Source organism: Branchiostoma floridae, chromosome 5, assembly GCF_000003815.2.
Source record: "Branchiostoma floridae strain S238N-H82 chromosome 5, Bfl_VNyyK, whole genome shotgun sequence".
NCBI lineage: Eukaryota > Metazoa > Chordata > Leptocardii > Amphioxiformes > Branchiostomatidae > Branchiostoma > Branchiostoma floridae.
This window is the reverse complement of record NC_049983.1, coordinates 8,848,905-8,869,797: the sequence shown is the minus strand read 5'-3', so window position 1 is coordinate 8,869,797 and position 20,893 is coordinate 8,848,905. Positions and strand designations below refer to the sequence as shown.

The 20,893-nt window shown below is 43.5% G+C and overlaps 3 protein-coding genes and 1 non-coding gene across 5 annotated transcripts; 3 read left to right on the top strand and 1 right to left on the bottom strand.

Moving 5' to 3' along the window:
- Window positions 1-733: 733 nt before the first annotated feature.
- On the top strand, window positions 734-3,299 carry LOC118416550. Its single transcript, XM_035821682.1, has 2 exons — window positions 734-2,048; window positions 3,120-3,299. Exons 1-2 carry the CDS (start codon window positions 1,369-1,371, stop codon window positions 3,148-3,150), a joined length of 711 nt encoding a protein of 236 aa, XP_035677575.1. The 5' UTR covers window positions 734-1,368; the 3' UTR covers window positions 3,151-3,299.
- Window positions 3,300-3,925: 626 nt separating this feature from the next.
- Window positions 3,926-3,997, top strand: Trnad-guc. The gene has a single exon. It is a non-coding gene; the product is annotated as a tRNA-Asp (tRNA).
- Window positions 3,998-5,204: 1,207 nt separating this feature from the next.
- Window positions 5,205-7,878, top strand: LOC118415910 (sia-alpha-2,3-Gal-beta-1,4-GlcNAc-R:alpha 2,8-sialyltransferase-like). Its single transcript, XM_035820844.1, has 3 exons — window positions 5,205-5,661; window positions 5,960-6,514; window positions 6,902-7,878. The coding sequence occupies exons 1-3, from the start codon at window positions 5,417-5,419 to the stop codon at window positions 7,182-7,184; spliced, it is 1,083 nt and encodes a 360-aa protein (XP_035676737.1). The 5' UTR covers window positions 5,205-5,416; the 3' UTR covers window positions 7,185-7,878.
- On the bottom strand, window positions 7,651-19,065 carry LOC118415909 (mitochondrial-processing peptidase subunit beta-like). 2 transcript variants are annotated; one of them, XM_035820842.1, is made up of 13 exons: window positions 18,894-19,065; window positions 17,570-17,803; window positions 16,570-16,699; window positions 15,824-16,022; window positions 14,700-14,779; window positions 14,217-14,332; window positions 12,478-12,531; window positions 12,274-12,324; window positions 11,569-11,702; window positions 10,916-10,981; window positions 9,293-9,467; window positions 8,850-8,925; window positions 7,651-8,207 (listed from the first exon to the last, which is right to left on the bottom strand). In XM_035820842.1, the coding sequence occupies exons 1-13, from the start codon at window positions 18,957-18,959 to the stop codon at window positions 8,143-8,145; spliced, it is 1,446 nt and encodes a 481-aa protein (XP_035676735.1). In that variant the 5' UTR covers window positions 18,960-19,065; the 3' UTR covers window positions 7,651-8,142. The 2 variants fall into 2 exon arrangements, with proteins under 2 accessions (XP_035676735.1, XP_035676736.1); XM_035820843.1 differs by lacking the exons at window positions 7,651-8,207; window positions 8,850-8,925; window positions 9,293-9,467 and adding an exon at window positions 9,829-10,052.
- Between the last annotated feature and the right edge of the window lie 1,828 nt (window positions 19,066-20,893).

Here is a 20,893-nt window from a genome sequence, read left to right as displayed (position 1 = left end):
GGATCTTAGCCGTCTAGCGGTTTGTAGTCAAACTACAGGCCAGGCGTTTTCGATATCGAAAAAGGTTTTGGAGAAAACGCTTCATTGCGATACTAAACATTTGTAGATTCGCGTGGTTCTACGTTTAGTAAGTTGATTTTTGCTGCAAAACGGTGACACTTATTTGGTCGTCAACTTTTCCCTAAGCCGAAAAAATACACGCGACCCGTTGTCGATCCATGCAACTGTCACCTGTGTTGAACGCGTGCCTTTGTTTTTTGCTTTGCCGGCCTTCGCCCGATTTCCAATCACAGTACTGAAGTCAAACTTATTGTATTGCGGTGAAGCAGACTGGTCTGTTCACTTTGTGGCTCTTGTGGTGGCCTTTGGATTGGTTTATCACAACATCCCTGTCAATATTCCTGTTTTCAGTGTGCCCATCCACTTCACTCGTGTCCTAAATATTTCCCACATCTCAGAAGTTAAAGTTGATACAAATGTATTGGCTTTTTACAAGGTTTATAGTGGTAGTTAGGTGGGTGTGGGTGCTTGGCCATGGATGGATGGATGGATGGATGGATGGAAGTTGTGGATGGATTCGTATGATGTTTGATATGTGGATAGGTGTCGGCAAAACGGAACTACTAGTAGTAGTAGGCAAGTATCAGCTCGTGGAACTCTAGTTATACAGGTGTCGGCGAATCATCCGACAGCGAAACGTCTTGCCGGTGAATTGCCATGATGGTTACAGGATCAGGATAGTCTCGTCATGCGGATTGAAGACACTAGGACAGTTACTCGTGTCGACTGGGACCGGTCTACCGTGATTCACTATTCAACGGTTTCTGCGTCTAACACATTGTTGTAGGTAAGAAAAATAGTATCGTAGTTTCACAGAAGTTTATCAATGAGTCTGATAAATGAAACCCTCCCCAAAACAGAACCAGGAACGGGCTCATCTTAGTTCAAACCAATGATGTTCTGTTGGTGTCAGTACGATTCTAAATTCTCCAGGACAACGCCATGGTAACCAGGTGTTCTAGAACGATACATGATTTTGGCAGGTAAGGACTTTTTTTCTTCATGTTGTATGTGCAGAGTTTCTTTTATACGAAACCAGGAAAGACCCAAAAATGCTGCTTTCATTGGTGTCAACACCTTTTCCAGTGATTCAAGCTACAAGTATCTCCCTGCCGATTGATACCTTAAGGTACAAAAATAAAACCACCCCTTCTCTTCCGGGCATGGAATGTCCGTTTCGAATGTTTCAACCGTTGAATTTCAAATCTCGCACTTGTGAGTTTGACACCGTGGAGGAAGGTTCTATCTTTCCTCTCCGAGTTCGAATCGCATTCTGAAACCTTTGAGAACGCTTGGAAGGATTCCGACATGAGTTGTTTCTCGCCGATCTTCACTTCGCCTGCAGCTGGCGCCGCCGGGGTTCTCACAGCGGAGCAGTGCGCTTGGGAAGTCATGAAGCCTTTTCGGGTCTTCGGCCCCGCCTGGATGCGGAACGCCGGCCGCCCCGTCAGACAGGAGCTTCCCGAGCACGTCCGCTTCTGTGAAGACTGCGGGCGGCCTCACGACGACGTCGAGACAACCTGGAAGGTGGCAGGAGGAGGGTACCTGGCGCGCCTGCCTCCTCAGGGCCCCACCTGTGACACCTGTGGCCGCCTTACCGGCATGACCAGTACCATACGGCTCGTACGGTGGGGACAGGGATGGCGAGTCGTCGAGTGGCACCGTTTCGACTTCATCCTCATGAGCGCTGACATCTGGGGGACGCTGGACGAGCGACCTGTCTCCTTTCTGGTGGAGGACCACTGGGATGACGACACCTACCGACCTGGCGACGAAGTCCATTTCCACCACTTGGTAGGACTGGTCGAGACTCTTCGCCAGGGAGCGCCCTCTGAGATCGAGGCTGCTACTGACGACATCGTCGACTGGATCAGCAACGAGGAGACCACGGTCGGTGTTGCGATGGACGACGAGCTGTTCGACGAAGAGGAGGACCACTCGACGCCTTGGGTCGTGGATGTGGAGGACCTCTTCATGCAACATCCACAGTAAGGCAGACACTGACATTGTTTAAACGACTGCGACTAGGTGACTAACATCACAGCTTATATATATATCGTATCGTCGTACCGAAGACACACTCTAGACCATTACAACACGAGACTTTTCACGTACGGACAGGGTGGTTTGACGAAAATAGAACGTTTGTAACATTTGAAACTTGGACGGAAGACGGATTGATATGATCATCTTTGACATTCCGGAGGTGGTGGGGGAGAGACGAGGACGCCGCTTAGAACAGAATCTTACCATCTGGGCACATTTTTGGACTGTTGCATCCTCCGAAGTTTCCTTTTTGTTTGCTAATGTTTTATTTTTCGACTCTGACACGCAGCCGACAAAGTTGACAGACAGCTATAGCCAAGCAAAAAAAAAAAAAAAAATCAATTAACGTCCCATCTATAATCAGATAATTTTTCATCTGAACGTGTTTCTTATAATGCTAACCATTTTTTTTCTTTCTTAAATTCGTCTTTAACGTTATATAACACATAAAGAGGTCTTCGAAACGTTTTCGTCATGTTCCATCGAATTGTAGGCTTAAAACGATGCGGATATGTTGGATTGTTATGTAGTTTACACCGCAGTATCGTAAGACAAGCACCTGCTAAGTGTCTCCAAATTTGAACTTTCATAGTTAAAATTCATAGATGTGAAAAAAGGTATGTACTTAAGTTGATATGGAGTTGCACATGATTTGTGCGGTTTGGACATAAGAGCACTGAAAAGCATTCTAAGGAAATTCTTTTTCAACACGAATCGAATAAGCTGTGACGTGAAGTGTCGAAAAATTCACATGACAAAAAATCGTCAAAGAACGATTCTCTTCAGGCCCGTTTGGCTCGTGAGATAGAAAAGCTAAATTTCCCCCGGCAAAAGGAGACCACCTTGGCGTGGTGCCGGGGCCCAGGTGCCGAGACGGTTAGCGCGTGTGTTTACCGGGGCCCAGGTGCCGAGACGGTTAGCGCGTGTGTTTACCGGGGCCCAGGTGCCGAGACGGTTAGCGTGTGTGTTTACCGGGGCCCAGGTGCCGAGACGGTTAGCGCGTGTGTTTACAGGTTCTTCTCACCGGCAGCGGACGGGATGTGAAGTCGAAATTGATGTGAGGCCAGTGTCACCGCCAGGGCTGTGTACCATCATCATCATCATCATCGGTCGACTGCAGCGCAGGCGACTGTAAGTTTCTTCCATACCCTTCTGTCTGTGTACCATAAAAGAATTCAGATACAGGTACGGCTGTCTAGGTAAAGGTCCGGACCTGGACCTAAACAACGGTTCGGCCAATCATTTGTACATATGCGTCACACATATAGCCAACCCTCTCCGAGAAGGTTATATTGTGGTGCCGTTTTGGATAGTTGTGTTTCTTTGTGGGTACCGGTAGTATAACTAAGACGGGTCGTGGATGTCTTTGATATTTGGTATGTGGAAATTTGTTAGCTAAAGGATTGACAAGTTCGATCATGGACCTCCTAGCGGGCTTTTATGGTACTGCAGCAGAAACATGAGAAACAGTCGTAAAGGCTCCCATCATTTGGCGTGAACGATATGAGGTCGTGGAACTCTAGTTTATCAGATTTGTACGAATCTTATATGAAACATCCTGGATAGAACAGAAGGCTTTGAAGTTCTTAAACCAGTTCGTATGATATTCAAGATCCTTCTGAAATCTATCAAATTTATTCTTTTTTACTTTTATGTATGTACTTCGACCTCCCCCTTAGACAAGATTGCAGCCATCACAGAAGTTTAATATATGCAAGCAAACAGCTGTTTGGGCTAAAAAATATATGCGATATCGATGGGATTTTCGTGGACGCCCTTAGATATCCAGGGCATACTTATGGACCACTTGCTATGTCAATCCGTGTTAGTATAGTGGTGAGTATCCCCGCCTGTCACGCGGGAGACCGGGGTTCGATTCCCCGACACGGAGAGCTTTTATTTTTAGCCATCATCTCCTGAGTAGTCATTGAAAATCCACCCAACGCTGGTTGCAGCAATGAGAAAACAATACGAACATCGTAAAAACCTCTTCAGGGAATCATTTGAATTCAATGATAGTTAGACAAAAACCAAACCATAACTACATGTAGGGGGCCTTGCTTACATCACAAGCTATCTCCCACCAAAAAATCAAGACCATCGCATGCCCAGGTCAAAAGATACAATAAAATAGACGTTTTGGTGCAGTACAAATGTCACATACAAGGAGGCCAAAATCGATCTTGACCTTTGTCTTCCCAACCCCTACCCACATACGAAATATCGTAATCCATCATCAAGAGAGCTTGGGTTATGTTGTCTACACAACCAAAAAATATCTTCTCATTGTAGCATATCTATAACACATATAGGAAAGGTCATAGTGGAGGCTACCGATTTTTTTTAGTATTTGGAACTGACCGAGAATTAAATGGGCGGACCACAATAAGAATTCGAAGAGAGCAACGTCAAAGGAGGGAAATATAATGTTAATTGAATACAAGGAATTGGGTTAGATATGCAAAAGTATAGTGGGACAGATCATTCTATGGTTCGATGTAATATACTCAACCCTTGCTGCATGCCTGTGTTATGCCAAGCGGTATTATAGCAGTCATTGCTCAATACTGGCAAAACAATACAGATGAGAACTATGGATGAATAATACATGAATAATACACAGATACTCTATTGGCAAATGTCAAATCAAGGTCAATGGGCAATGACGTGAGTGGTTGTAGCGACAACACAGTCAACATCAGGGACAGGGAACACAGTCAGCACCAGGGATAGGGAAACACTGTTAGCACCAGGGACAGGGAAACACTGTCAGCACCAGGGTCAGGGAAACACTGTCAGCACCAGGGACAGGGAAACACAGTCAGCACCAGGGACAGGGAAACACTGTCAGCACCAGGGACAGGGAAACACAGTCAGCACCAGGGACAGGGAAATACGGTCAGCACCAAGGACAGGGAAACACAGTCAGCACCAGGGTCAGGGAAACACAGTCAGCACCAGGGACAGGGGAACGCAGTCAGCACCAAGGACAGGGAAACACTGTCAGCACCAGGGACAGGGAAACACTGTCAGCACCAGGGACAGGGAAACACAGTCAGCACCAGGGACAGGGAAATACGGTCAGCACCAAGGACAGGGAAACACAGCCAGCACCAGGGACAGGGAAACACGGTCAGCACCAGGGACAGAGAAACACAGTCAGCACCAGGGCCAGGGAAACACAGTCAGCACCAAGGACAGGAAAACACATTTAGCACCAGGAACAAGGAAACAAAGTCAGCACCAGGGCTAGGGGCAGGAAAACACCGTCACAACCAGGGACAGGGCCTTGTTTGGTTGTGAACTAGCAATGGAGACTCTGCGAATGCTATTATACATGGTTCTTTGTGCCCTCATATGGCTTATGTTCATCGCCACGTACGTGTACCCAACACTGCGCACACCCGTGTCACATGTCCAACATCCTATTTACGTTATCAGGACAGGAAAGCCCCCTGTTGGAAAAATGTCCGTCTCATTATCTTCTCCTCGATTTCCAACACTAATGGATAGGATATCGGCCCACTTTAACGAGACGAACATCAAAGAACTGCAGTAAGTATAAAACCTATTTCAGATAATTTTGAAGTATAAATTGACCGAGTATGGAGAATAATTTGCCATAGGAGTTAGCCGGAGAGAGGAAATCTCTTCCTATATTTCAAATTAGTCTTTCTATTTGGCCCGTTTATACTATCTTACAAGTCGTTTTCAATAGGCACATTCTACTCTATTGTATTGTATTGATAGGTCAAGCAAAGTCAAAGTTTGTCTTGATATGCCATTTGTGTTTTGAAGTCCCGTTTGCATATTTGAAGTAATTCTATAACTATCCAATGCATCTTTCCAACAGGACATACACTACGAAATATCTTAGTCCCAAACGACACATCATCAACTTTTCGGACTTCGACGTCTTCTTGGAAAAATGCGACGTTCAAATGTTCACGCTTCTGAACTCGTTTGGGAAGAGAACCTGTGACGTAGTACACACTCCCATCAGGACGTACAGCGCATGCGCTATCGTGGGGAGTAGTGGTGCACTTCTGGGTAGTAGATGTGGTGAGGAGATAGACTCGCACGACTTCGTCATTCGGCCTAACCTCTCGCCCACTCTATTCTACGAAAAAGACGTTGGGAGCAAAAACAACATGACGACTGTGAACGACAGAGTGTTAAAAGAAATCAGCCAAGCACTAACATCGACTGAGACGGCCGTGAAGAAAGCTATGGTAATACGTTTGACGGACCACCCGGGACTGGTATTGAGTTACCCGTTGGAAGTTTTGCGTGCCCCGCCGAGAAAGGTGCCACTGGCGGAGTTGAAGACCGTTGCAAAGGCCGTCAGGGACAACAACCTCCCGGTTGTCGTAACTTTTGCGCACCAATCAGTCATGAAGAGTAAAAGGTATGTAGGTCATGTGAGGAAAAACTACGAAAACCTCGCCTTCCTTTTTTCAGCACTTGGTTTCAGAGCGAAATTCGAATTCCGCACTGGATTTTCATTGTCGAATGTTTGTCAGGACTGGGCGTTTTCGTACTTGCGGGAAAACTAGAGTTCGCGACTCGCATACCCTCGCTAATTTGGCCAATGTGTTTTAAGTGTTTCCATTGGTAGATAACACAGGTCAAGGGCTAAATAAGTATGAAATTAACACCAATCAACAGTTCAGGTCTAAAGCAGATTGTCGTTTGTAGAATGGTGTCCAAAATTGCATTTGTATCGATCGTTGTCTGTTCTTATTTATTACATATATATTTACATATGTCATGTGGTTTATTGAATATTTTCCAGATTGTATGCAAGTCAGATCTGGGGTGGGAAGACATGGAGTCTTCCCTCAACCGGCATTAACACCTTTGCGCTGGCTTCGACCTTCTGTGACCGAATCTCTCTATACGGCTTCAACCCCATTCAGTTTGACAATAGCACTAAAGGTGCCGTCCCCTACCACTATTACGGACTGGGCAAGATGGACAACCCAAACCACATGCTGTGGGAGGAGTTTGCCATGTACCAGGACCTTCATAAGAGGGGAATCATCAGACATGTTATTGGGAAATGTAACCTCAAGTAAGGCCTACGTCACATTTCCAAACCGGGGCCCGGCAGGGCAGCTTGCTTTGTTATATTTCATCGAATAAATGTGTGGGGAAACAAATTGAAATATGCTTATCTTATACCTCAGGTGAAAGAATAAGCTGTAAATTTTGAGTGACCCATACTCAAGTGAATAGTTTCAGTTTGTTTGTAAGTCAGTGAATAACAAGATTCTTTGTACACAACAAAGTATTGTATTCCACAGACATTTCAGTCACAATCTGTAACCTTCCTTAGGACAATTCTGACATTAACTTGTAAGCAGCGACACCTATGCTGCAGTGCAGTATGAACCAGTCATAGTTGCTCTGGGGAAGGTGAGAGATAATGATCACCTAATTATCGGTGGAAAAAAGCACTTGGTTGCGCACCAAGAATCTGGTATCCAGTGACCTGTACTGTATATGTACTTAATTCTGTGTAATGTACTTAAGACACAGCAGTAAAGTGATAAAACTTTTATTTCCAGTTCAAGTGGCTTCAGTAGATGTAGCAAATTTGATATGGACAACAGTACATGTATGTTAAAGACCAAGCAAGCAAGGGATGTATCTCCAAACTGGACTACGAAATCAAGGATAATTATGATCCAAAACGCCATTTTCTGCTGACAGAGCTCCAAACATATTACATGGGGACTTCAATTCTCACAGCAATAAATTTTTGATGAATATCTACATGTTAAACAGGGTTTTGAGGACCAGCATCATGAGTTCTTTGACCATACTTTAACACAGTTTGACACTCGAGTTAGACTAAGAACAACTGCTTACGGTCTAGATTTTATAACTTTTTGAGGCCAGTCACCAATGTGACTATATGGAGTCTATGGTTTGTATTTTGAACTTGGAGTGGACATTTTGTATGAGACAATTTCTTCAACAATGACAGATAATACTATTGGATAATCTGATCTCCCCTGACGCTGTGTGACGTTACCACCGTAGCCAGTACATGCCTCCTCGTAGCCTGTTGTAGTCAGGGAGCTGTTCAACAGGACCTGTGGGGGCAAGAAGATAGAATTATGTTTTGGTCACATTTGCAGGAGTGGCGGTAGGGGTCCAGCCAGGCCCCAAAGACACAAATTTGTTCCAGCGGACTGCCGGATACCGGGGTACCTCTCACTATGTTCATGATTAGCTTACGGCATCTATTTGTTGCCGGGGCCTGGAATGATTTAACTCTGAGTTAAAATCATCCCAGGGCCTGGTCATGGCCAAAATTACAGTAGGCATGGGGTGTCTTCCGGGCCACACAGAGTCACTCCCGAAAGTGAAAATAAACAGCCCGTGTACAGCCCAGGGTTCCCTTTTCAGAATGTGACAAAAGCATTTAGAAGGCGACAAGGTAACAATTCACATAGGTATAATCTCCAAGCAGACACTGGTAAAAAATGATTTCTTTGGTGCTGGTAACAAAGGATGGGAGAGATGTTCTCTAAATCAAAGTGACAAGAGATATCATAAACTCCTTTCCTTCTTAGGACCATATTTTATGGTAATGGGAAACAAATGAAACATTACAAAAGTAATATAATGGAAATGCCTTTTCCTAGTGTCATGATTTTGCAATCCGTGAAAATTAAACCACCGTAAACATTTCAGGATTTACAGTATAACGATACATTTTTAAAAGTGCTTACCAACAGCTGCTACTGCAGGGCATTTGTCGTAGATGTACTTGGTGCAGACGTCACGGATAGTGCTGGCTGTGATGCTCTGTATGGCAAAACATGACAATGTTGTAAACTATTGCCTTGCACACACTTGAAAACAGTTCCTGTTGAACATTAGTTGTAAGTTTTGAAACGTTTCAAATTGTCTATTACATACATTAACACTACAAGAACAACAGCCCCATCATTGCTCTCTTAGGAAAGGCACTTAACATCTATTTCCTCAGTTAGAGACACAAAGCCAGAGGTCCCATGTTTAGAATAGAGCCACACCTCGAGCATGCTAAAGAACCAACCACACGACAATTCCAGTGTGAGTGGGTCCGACCAGTCTCACACCTCCTGCAACTCTCCCGTACAAAACTGGTTTTAACCTCAAACGTGTTGAGAACAAAAAATGCAAAACATACGTCGATGCGTGCGTCCAGCTCGTGGAGCGGGATCCTGCGCCCGTAGCAGAGCATCTGCCGCCCCACGTCCTCGCAGATAGGGGTGGAGCCGTCCAGCTGCAGCAGCATGTTAGTCTTCAGGAGGTTTTTAGCACGTTGGACCTCACCTTCTGTCACACTGGTGCACAGGCGCATCCTGACAAACACAAACACATTATTGTTAGGGTACTCTTGGCACGTTGGACCTCACCTTCTGACACACTGGTGCACAGGCGCATCCTGACATAAACAACATTACTGTTAGGGTACTCTTGGCACGTTGGACCTCGCCTTCTGTTACACTGGTGCACAGGCGCATCCTGAAATAAACAACAATGGTGTTAGGGTACTCTTGGCACGTTGGACCTCGCCTTCTGTTACACTGGTGCACAGGCGCATCCTGACATAAACAACAACATTACTGTTAGGGTACTCTTGGCACGTTGGACCTCGCCTTCTGTTACACTGGTGCACAGGCGCATCCTGAAATAAACAACAACATCACTGTTACTTAGTGTTAGGGTACTCTTGGCACGTTGGACCTCGCCTTCTGTTACACTGGTGCACAGGCGCATCCTGAAATAAACAACAACATTACTGTTAGGGTACTCTTGGCACGTTGGACCTCGCCTTCTGTTACACTGGTGCACAGGCGCATCCTGACATAAACAACAACATTACTGTTAGGGTACTCTTGGCACGTTGGACCTCGCCTTCTGTTACACTGGTGCACAGGCGCATCCTGACATAAACAACAACAATGGTGTTAAGTTACGTACTATCAACTTTCTATTAGTCTATAGAGTACGTGGGAAGGACAACCTCAAGGTAAGGACTTACCTAACTGTTCACACGCCACATTTTCAGAAAAGAGGCTGGAGCCACATGTTCCCCGTATAGGAACTTAATTCGAACCAGTACACAACAAACATGTTTCACTGTGTGGCTTCCTCAGTGTTATGGGCTCCAACTTTCTACATTTTGTATTAGTCTATAGTTAAAGTCCTTCCTGCACCTGATAGACTAAGTGCAGAGGACAGCAAGAGTCTAACCTTCATAACGTACTAGGCAACAATCTCCCTTTAAGTAGCCCTGGGCCACAATGTTTGTGCAATCTCTACAACAGGGGGTTACTCCACTGGTAGTGATGTGTATTCAACTTCCACACTCTTCCCCAAAAGCTGAGTGCTAAGCAGAGAAAGCAGCATGTACCATTTTTAAAGTCTTTGGTTTGACACTGTTGGGGATTGAACTCACTTGACTGAATGGATGGAGTAAAAAACCTGGATGGAGTGTGTTAGGAAGGACATGAAGGTATGCAGACTAACAGGGGTCGACCCACTGGACAGAGCCGCATGGAAGCGGGGTGTGACGACTACCTGACTGCTGCCTACCCCTGCATCAGGGACCCCAGCAGCAGTGTAATCAAACAAAGGATAGTGAGTGAGTGTGAGTGAATGAATGCAAGGCGAACATTCTACCCACATGGCAATCACTAACATTATAAATATTGTTTATTAAGTTGGAAGATAGTGTGTGGAAAGCACCAACATGCTAGCTTTTTAAGTCTACTACAATTTAGATCTGTCTTGTCACATTACTTACCATTCATTCTGGACGTGGAAGGTCATGTCCTCAATGGTCATGCCATCACACACAAAGTAGATGCCCCTGTAAGGTAAAAACCAATGAATGATTAGGCAAAAGCCTACAATAACAGTAATGTTGGACTTACATTCAATGATGTTGTAGAATGGAAATTCCCTTGAACAATAGCACTTGTAAAATAAATAAATTGTCAGGAAAAGAGCTTAAACGTTCAACTGTTACACAGTCAACCCTAACGTTCAATGGGGAAAACTTTTTTGGATGCGTTCTTTGTTTACGGACAAGCACGATGACGTTTAAGTTTGGGAGTAAAATCCCCCCTATTGCGAAAGCAGTTTGTGTGGTTCAAATTCATTCAGCAGGTTGTCTATTCATTGATTCTTGCTTCAAATACATAAACAGTGCACTTTTGTTTGTGGTAGGGTAATTTTATGAGTATATATAGATAGAACTTTGTGGATACATGTTGAGGTATCTCACCAGAGTCCAGTGTCTGTGTAGCAGGTGTTGGAAACTTTATGAGTACATATGTAGAACTGTGTGGATACATGTGTCGGTATCTCACCAGAGGCCAGTGTCTGTGTAGCAGGTGTTGGAAACTTTATGAGTACATATGTAGAACTTTGTGGATATATGTTGAGGTATCTCACCAGAGACCAGTGTCTGTGTAGCAGGTGTTGAAGGACTGGAAGCTGTGACAAACATTCCCCTCCGAGGCTGCCTGGGCCAGCTTACTGGACAGGTTGTTTCCTCCTCCATAGGAACGGTCCCAGCTGCCTATCAACTACAGGAGAAAGGTTTACATAATGATTAATGGAACTTAACATCTTTTTCTTTTGTTGTAATGGTCTTCTATTACTAACAATTGTACTCCTTGAAAAGCAAGGGCTACATGTAACCACAAATGACCCAGTGGTATCCCTGGTCAATCAGATTTTCATGCTAGTCAGAAAATCTGCTTCCCAGTGTAAGGGCGTCTAGTGCGTCCAATTTCTTGTTATTTTAAGAAGAGTGCGTCCAAATGACGCATGTACAATGTAAGGAGTATTGTGTTGAATCAATACATTTTTGTTGTGCAGTGTATGTACATATAGTCTAAATGGTCTTAGTTTTTTTTGCAAAAGAGGCTGGGGTCTATTGCTATATGGATTTATCTGTCTATTTTAGTCTTTGATAGGGAAACTGTTTGTAATGTAATATTGTATGTCTAATAAACTAACCAAATTAATTACCCGAGTTGCTGGTGTATCAAAGGGCAGTTACACTGATCCATTGATGCAGAAAAGGAAATACCTGTACCATTCAATTCACATTAGAAACAATTTTTTAATCAATTCTATATCATAAAAACTCACTGTGTTTGCCACCATCAGGGGGATTGTATCAGGGTGAGACCAGCCGACTCCCTGGGGATTAAAATAACGGAAAAGTTGATCATAAAAACGAACTCCAAGCAGCAGATAAAGACTGAAAGCTTCCTACTTTCAAATGACAAAAAGGTATCAAAAACTGCAGTAAAGTGCAAAATTGACCAAAGATGTCCTCATATTCATAGTTACCTCAACAGCAATGGCTATGTGGGCAAAAGGCATCTTGTCATCCCTTACTCTGATCTGCAAACCACAAGAAAAACCTTTTAATTCTGATGAATAGACACACTTGAACCACATCTTCATTGATATGCATAGTTCATTGTACTACAGAAGAGTTATTATCCCACAGAAAGAGTTGTACCCCAAAATGGTAATCAAATGCATGTAAATACAGTGGATTCCAATTATTCGTATTACGCCTTTTTGGATAATTCGGGTAATTGGATAGAATTACAAAATCCCAAAACATTTGCCATTCATTCTATTGTTTAGAACATCGCAGAATTGGATAACCCACGGTCTCAAACTTCGGGTTTTTGGATAGAATTACGTCAGGTCACACAAATTAAAAATGGGAAAATATGCCCTAAAACTCACAAAATGAGTCCAAAGGTAACTAGTAAATGTATGTATAAAGGTGTAAAGCCATGTAAAGGACCGTAAGAAAGTTACATTCCACAGAAAATCAAGCCGATAGCGCTGTGCTAGCGTGCGAACATTTGGAGTTAGGCGCCATTTTGTTAGGTTGCCGCAAGGTATGATGGGCGAACGTCATGGGAACGTCAACACGCTTTTGAGTTCATATTTCCCCTTCAGACAACGTCTAAACTTGGTTTACCCTACAAAAATGTGTTTTTTCATATCCACTGTCTCATTAATTGAGCTGATTTCGGCTGCGCTGCGTAGATTTACAACAACGCACGTAATGCAACAGGGGTGTGATTTCGCAATGACCTATCTTGCGCATTGAATGGCGGGATATCTCAACCCACGCGCCGCCATTTTAAATGTTTTGAACGTGAATTTTTTCCGTCTTCCACCGCGAAAGACGTAAATTTCAGAGTAATTTGTGGACACAAGTTGTAGACAAGAAGGTGAAGAGTTTATCACTCTCCAATACCGTTGTTTTAACTTAAAATTATGAAAGTAACGTCATATTCTCCGGCATACGAGCGGAGCCATGTTCGTCTTTGTTTTGGTATGCCGCCAAATTGCCGACGCACGGCTGTGCGAGTCAAGCGTACTTTTCCACATGTGCATTTAGCCACTGATTTGAACTCTTTATTAGATCAAGCATCTCACAGAAATCGCACAGTATCGGAACATATGATTAAAGTTTTGTAAACGGAGTTCCGTATCGTTAGAGTGGTAACCTCTATGAGCGTCTGTGTGTTATGTTTGCGTATTGGTTTTCAAAACTACACCCCTCCCCAACCAATGCCGCTAAAGCTGGTCATATAGCCAACTTCGGACTCTAGAATAGGCCGGATAATTGGATAAAATGCCCAGACAAATAGGCGATACAATAAAGCGGATTCCACTGTACTAAAAGTAACATCCCAGAAAAGTGTGACCCTGCCAATTGAGCCTTACTTCACTGCCTGTGTATCTGCAGGGAGGTAGGACGGGCGGTGCCTGGCCCTCGTACGACATACTCAGCTGGCCAAAGTACTTACCTCACTGCCTGTGTATCTGCAGGGAGGTAGGACGGGCGGTGCCTGGCCCTCGTACGACATACTCAGCTGGCCAAAGTACTTACCTCACTGCCTGTGTATCTGCAGGGAGGTAGGACGGGTGGTGCCTGGCCCTCGTACGACATACTCAGCTGGCCGAAGTACTTACCTCACTGCCTGTGTATCTGCAGGGAGGTAGGACGGGCGGTGCCTGGCCCTCGTACGACATACTCAGCTGGCCAAAGTACTTACCTCACTGCCTGTGTATCTGCAGGGAGGTAGGACGGGCGGTGCCTGGCCCTCGTACGACATACTCAGCTGGCCAAAGTACTTATCTGCTAGCTTCACCAACTCATCGTGGTTTACACCTACAGGGTTGGGAAGATGTAGTCTTTGTCAGTTTGTAGAACAGGTTATATGATTACCAGCATGTCTAATTCATGATAAACAATATATATGTATATGTACTGTGAATATATATTTAAGTTTGTGGTGATTGAATTTAGTGGTAGTGAGAAAATGTCCGGAGTGTTTGCAGTGGTTTTAAGTTAGAGCAATAGTCACATACTACTGTACAGGAATAGAAACACCAATTCAAAGTTTAAGGTGATGCGGCCTAAAAGTTAAAACCAATGCGAAAACGTGAATTATCACAGTACATTAAATTCTGCACACATTCTTGCCTTACATAGTCCTGATAGAAAAATTACAAATGTGTATGTTACCAGCCCTTACCTCCTGCTGCGGCCAGTACAATACGTGGGCCCTTGTAGTGAGTACTGATGTAGTCTACCAGGTCCTGACGGTTGATAGACCTGTCAATGGATTAAAGCAACGTGTTACACAAGCTATGTGAAGCTATGTGAAGTCGCGTGGCGCAGCGGCGGCATTTGTGCCTCGTGACCGAGAGGTTGCACGTTCGAATCCGACTGCGTGTCACCGATCTTGTGCCCTTGGGAAAGGCACTTTACACGACTTTCCTCACTATGCTCAGGTGAAAATGAGTAGCCGGTGCAATGGCCTAGTGGGCAGAGTGTTCGCCCTGCATTCGGAAGGTCGTGAGTTCGATCCCGGCCGAGTCATACCAAAGACTATAAAAAATGGTACATGCTGCTTTCTCTGCTTAGCACTCAGCATTCGAGAAAGAGTATGGAAGTTGAACACACACCACTACCAGTGGACTAGCCCCCTGCTGTAGTGATTGCGTTGTGTGTGGCCCAGGGCTAATGAAACAGAGATGGGCACCGCCCTATGCGCCAGAAATGGGCATCACCCTTGGCGCGGGAAGGGTTTAACTTTTTTTAACTAACTTACACAAGCTATACAGTGATAGCATCATGCTAAACATACAACTATAAAGCATTAAACTGGGTTTTGCCAAAAAGCAGTTACTCCAGCAACTGGATATAATTTTTTCAAAATCATGTCCAGTTGCTGATTAACTACTTTTTGGTGTATATTGTTACCTGGATGTCTAACCTTCATCGACATAAATTGGATTTCTTTGCATGCTTCTGTCCAAGGACTAATTCCAACATATGTGATCGTAACACTATTTAGAAAAAGTATACATTGATAACAATTTCACAATTGCAACAACTGGAACAATGACTGTTCTTATAAGAACTGCTATGGAATTAAAGTTTGGAGTTGGGGTTTAATGAAACTTTTGCTACGCACAAAAATCTCACTTTTAAAAATATGAGGTTTATGAATACAATTAGTTGCCTAGGATGTTGTGGTTTTGGTCTGTTTATGAACATGATGTGACATTTGGATCTTAGTTTTTAAAATCGACCTTGGCTTGTGAAAAATTGTTTTATTTTATAGTTAAGTCAAGAAGATGTCAGATGTCTTACTTGATGTTCTCCGTGGGTCCCAGAATGGTACGCCCCAGTGCGGTGCCCTGGTACGCGGTGGCGTGCAGGTGGTCAAACACGACCTCCTGTAGGTTGGTCTCCACTTCCTGCATCTCACGCAGGATCACGCCCCGCTCGCGCTCGATCTCCGCCTCACCCAGGGTGCTGTTCTGGATGATGTCCGACAGAACATCCACAGCTGAAAAACATTTACAAATCTAAGCAATGTAGACATTACATTCAACATATTAAGACACACCTTTACAATTTAACTTTCATGAGGAAGAGTATGGGAGTTTAACACACATAACTAGTAGTGGACCAGCCCATCGCTATAGTACAGTTAGCTTAGAAATGTGCGGCTTAGGGCTACGGAAATGGAGATGGGTGCCGCCCGATGCACATTTGGTACAGGAAGGACTTTAACTTTTGACTAAGAAGGTCACTATTATGAAGGTCCTTCAAACTTTAGATGCTAAATTCCGAAATTAAAAACGATGCCAATTAAGATACGTATGGATAATTATGAATCATGAGTCTCATGACATAGCTGCAACTGTATCTATAAAGAACAACATCAAAATGTTCAACATCAACTCATGATGACCAAGTACAGACGGTTTCTTTTAAGTACAAATGTAAGTCATTAATGGATACAGCCTTAGTTTGTTGTGAGCATATTTTCTAATTACTAGAAACCAATTTATGTTGTGTTAAATAAGACTTCAAGAGAAGTCCTCAGTTACCTTTTCCCAGGTCACTAGAGAAGCTCTTGGCGTAGTAGACAGTCTGTTCCCGGGAGGTGTAGGCGTTCAGGTGGGCTCCCATGTTCTCTACTTCCAGTTCTAGGTCCATCTGGGATCGGTTCTTGGTACCCTAAAAAAAAAAATACATTGGTGTCACCAGACTGACATAAATTCACATTTCTTGCTATTTTCGGATGACATGAAACATCTTTTTGTGATGACATTGAGAGTTTTTAGTCCACAATATTGCAAATGTGTATGTTGAGCTTCACATATGAAAATCATGTTAAACAGGGTTCTCCCCAGAATTTTTTAGTATAGTGGAGGGGCTGGCAAAAATAACCCGCACCAACGCGCTGCACTTTCATGAAAATGGGTTCATTTTGCAATGACAGAGGGTGTCAAATACTACAAGTATAATATACTGTTGTTATTCCTTTGTTGTGAAGTGGCAAAACTACTATTGTTTTGATCATTGCTCATTCACAAGTTTTTGCAGACAATGCTGACTGGAAAAGTGATACCACTTGGTACAAAAATCTGTGAATTGTCATTAATCTTAGCAAAACTAACAAAGGAAATAGGGAAGAAACACACTAAATTTGAAAAATAGTATAGTGGAGCTGGCTGAGAGTATAGTGGAGGGCCTCCCTTATTCCACTCTCTGGGGAGAACCCTGTGTTTCATTATTTTACTTTCTCAAAATATCTCTTAGTAACAATTTTGTTTTCTGTTATCATTTAGTGTTTATGTCTTGAATTCCTACCTCCATTACGTTACTATTGTCCTATACTATAGTATACATGTAGTAACCTTTGTGACAGTCTAGTTCCATTCTAGACCAAGTATACAATTATACAGTCTCCTATAATTCTAATGTGTTCATCACGAGAATTTGCCCATTTTAACAATGCCCTATGACAACTAGTATACCTCCGTTGAGTAAAATATATACTCCCCAAATATGCAAAACTACTAGTACACCATCAACATGACCCACCTTGAACGCCATGTGCTCCAGGAAGTGAGCCGTTCCGTTGTTGCGCTGGTTCTCGTACCTGCTGCCTGCGTCGATCCACAGCCCGACCGTGCAGGTGGGCAGGCCAGAGTCCTCGCTGGCCACCCTGAAGCCATTGTCCAGCGTGGTCACCTTAGTCTCCGGCACGTTGAGGAGGGTCTGACCGTACGAGGCGCGTGTGGACGCACAACGCCATGTCTGGATGCTCAGAGCAGGCTGGGAAATTGCGGAAAAGAGCTTGTTAGTTTTCTATCAATTTCTAACTCGTATCTGAACTAAAACTAGTAAAAGCAACAGGATTTAGATATAATATCGGGTGTATTTTGCAGCCAGTAGGTACCCAAAGTGTGGGTAATGAGGCTCTTTAACGTGCACAGGACCCCTGTTTTACGTCCCTCCTGGAAGACAACTTCGTGGAAAGCTTCATGAGGCTACAGCAATCCGGACGTCCTTGGTTGGTCCCCCATCCAAGTACTGTCCAGACCGCGTGTTGCTTAACTTCCAAGATCGAGGGATCGGGTGTACCAACGCGCCACGCAGCCGTAGCGAATTTTCTTCTTTCGGTTGGGCTGCTGCCCTCATCGTGTTGAGGATTCTGCAGCCTTAACTTACACGGAGAAGTCTACTGCGCAAACCGAGGGGGATTAGATTTTTTATGCATGTGGTATGTATGTGGTGTGACAAATTATCAAATGTGATATACAAATGAAACTTATTGCCTACACATTTCTTCAAGTTTTCATCCTAAACTTTATTTGTAAGCATGATTTCAAAAATCATGTACCTGTTGTACAATTTACTACATACAAAGCATTAAAAAATCCAGTACAACAAATCCAGTAACAGTAGCATATCTAGAAATTCGGTTGTACACACAGTTGTATGATGATTCTTTCACTGTATATTTGCAAAAATATCACTTACATACACATGAAACCACACACTGGTAAAGCTGTGGGGAGGGGGGCAAATTGTATGGGAGGGGGGCGATACCAATTACGCGCACGTACGGGCTCCTTACAATAAAATACGCCCAGAAATTCCTCAAATCTTGCCTCAAATGTCATTTGTAGCACCTTTTGATATAGAATATTGGGTAGGGTACAGCGTATCGGCTGGAATTGGTTCAAATTTGTCGGTTTGGGACATGTGCAAGGTCAGTCGGTGTCACAACCGGCAAGTCGGAATGACCGAAGTTTACGTTCAAATTTACAGCTTTAGAACAGACCTATCATCTTTAACACAAATTGAAACAGGAGTAAATCAGTGTGTTGATCTGATAAGAGGAGATTTTCGGCCAACTTACGTTTGCTCCGGGAGAAAACGTTCTTGAAAGTCGGAGCAGGGAAACACGGCACAGACCGGCGGCCATCTTGGAGAACGGACAAATTGGGGTTTTCTGGGTAAGCTCCGTAGAGCGCAGGCTCAGAATAAGGTCAACGAACTCTGCGGAGTAGTAATTTCCAAGCAGATCCTACGGTGACATAAGATAGTATGAAAAGCTGCCAGAGGAGTGGAGCCAGCCTAGGAGTGTGTTTGGCTACACAGAAAATGTAAACCTCTTGGCTGAACACACTCCTTGGCCAGTTTTAGCTCCGTAGAGCGCAGGCTCAGAATAAGGTCAACGAACTCTGCGGAGTAGTAATTTCCAAGCAGATCCTACGGTGACATAAGATAGTATGAAAAGCTGCCAGAGGAGTGGAGCCAGCCTAGGAGTGTGTTTGGCTACACAGAAAATGTAAACCTCTTGGCTGAACACACTCCTTGGCCAGTTTTAGCTCCGTAGAGCGCAGGCTCAGAATAAGGTCAACGAACTCCGCGGAGTACAGTAGTAATCTCCAAGCAGATGCTACGGTAGCATAAGATAGTATCAAAAGCTGCCAGAGGAGTGGAGCCGGCCTAGGAGTGCGTTTGGCTAGATGGCAAATGTACACCTCTTGGCTAACAAGGCCAGTTTAGTACTATCATATGGCATCGTAGGATCTGCTTGGAAAAACGGAGCCCTGAAGGGAGAAAGAAAGTCGATGAGACACAAAAACTTTCAAGAGCTACGTAGTTACTTCAATATTTGTAAAACGAAGAGTGTCTAACGTTACTAGATCCAAAGCAAAATGTTTATCATTATAATAAAATAGTGTGTTATATACCTAGTCAGTCTGTGACATTTGCATATACTTTAGGTGTTGATATGAATTGTTTTATACTGAATTATGTTTGAAAATTTATTGACATGTTTTATCCACACCAAAAGAGTATTTATTTTCACCTTGTCTCAACAATCAAATTAAAAGTCTGGATTGATTTTAAGTTTGAATGGTCATTGTGACCATATGCTTAATAGTATATTTATGACATTGTAAAATAAGAGGTTTCTGACGTTGACGTTTGATTTCTATTGTGAGCAAAAATGTTCTAGAATTCCATTGTTTTGAACGTCTTTGTTGTGTGTGTGTGGGTGGGGGGCATTCTGTGTTCCACTATGACGTTTTCATTATGTTAATGTGTGAAAGTAAGCAAACTGTTTTACTTTGTTCGCACGTAAATCTCTAATACATACTTAATCTATTTTATTTACCCGAGGAAGGTTCCAACTAAGGAAATTCTCGCAGTGCTTAGACTACCGTTATCTCAGGTCAGTAAACCATTACTATCGTGTAGAGTCCCAAACTAAGTTAGTGGGAATTCACAGCTCTATTATACATAATGACGACCTGTGTTTGAGAGGAATTCAAAATTCTTGCCATATCTTATTTCAAATTCGGTCACAATTAGGCCACAGAAAGTAAATCTTACGGATGACATCAGCGCGCTCATTGCTTTTACCTGACTCAGAAAGAAAAGCAAGATTTTTTTCTACTTCGGAGATGGTAAACATGACAAGAAAGCACCAAAATGAATATATACGTTGTGTTATAGCCCAATGATTGTACCGTAGAAGTGGCATTATTTGGATGTAGCCATGGCTGTACTTGTAGAAGTGAACAAGTTGGATACTTGTGAAATAAAGTGGTACCACTATGGACGTCATAAGCGTTATTTGTTCATTGTGCTGTATGGCATGCCATCCATAAAATTTACTTGCTTTGGCCCAAGTCAGAAGAAAATGAAGTAGATCATATAGATATTTTCATCCCCCCCCCCCAAAAAAAATCACCTGTTCCGTTCGACCATATCGATTTGTGACTGTGAATATTGAATTATGTATACAAAAGAGAGCCAAAACGTGCCCTGCAGGGTTCCGGCATTCTAATGTACTCAAACGCAGGCAGACACAACAACCTCTTATGTTGGACTTATATACGTAAC

Excerpts from the sequence above, each read along its gene's own strand:
- LOC118416550 (XM_035821682.1), top strand. The coding sequence starts at position 1,369 with ATGAGTTGTTTCTCGCCGATCTTCACTTCGCCTGCAGCTGGCGCCGCC. Across the intron at positions 2,049-3,119 it reads CTCTTCATGCAACATCCACA|GTTCTTCTCACCGGCAGCGG; the intron begins GTAAGGCAGACA and ends GTGTGTTTACAG.
- LOC118415910 (XM_035820844.1), top strand. The coding sequence starts at position 5,417 with ATGGAGACTCTGCGAATGCTATTATACATGGTTCTTTGTGCCCTCATA. Across the intron at positions 5,662-5,959 it reads ACGAACATCAAAGAACTGCA|GACATACACTACGAAATATC; the intron begins GTAAGTATAAAA and ends TCTTTCCAACAG. Across the intron at positions 6,515-6,901 it reads TCAGTCATGAAGAGTAAAAG|ATTGTATGCAAGTCAGATCT; the intron begins GTATGTAGGTCA and ends AATATTTTCCAG.
- LOC118415909 (XM_035820842.1), bottom strand. The coding sequence starts at position 18,959 with ATGGCCGCCGGTCTGTGCCGTGTTTCCCTGCTCCGACTTTCAAGAACG. Across the intron at positions 16,700-17,569 it reads TGGAGCACATGGCGTTCAAG|GGTACCAAGAACCGATCCCA; the intron begins GTGGGTCATGTT and ends TTTTTTTTTTAG. Across the intron at positions 10,982-11,568 it reads TACACAGACACTGGTCTCTG|GGGCATCTACTTTGTGTGTG; the intron begins GTGAGATACCTC and ends TTTACCTTACAG.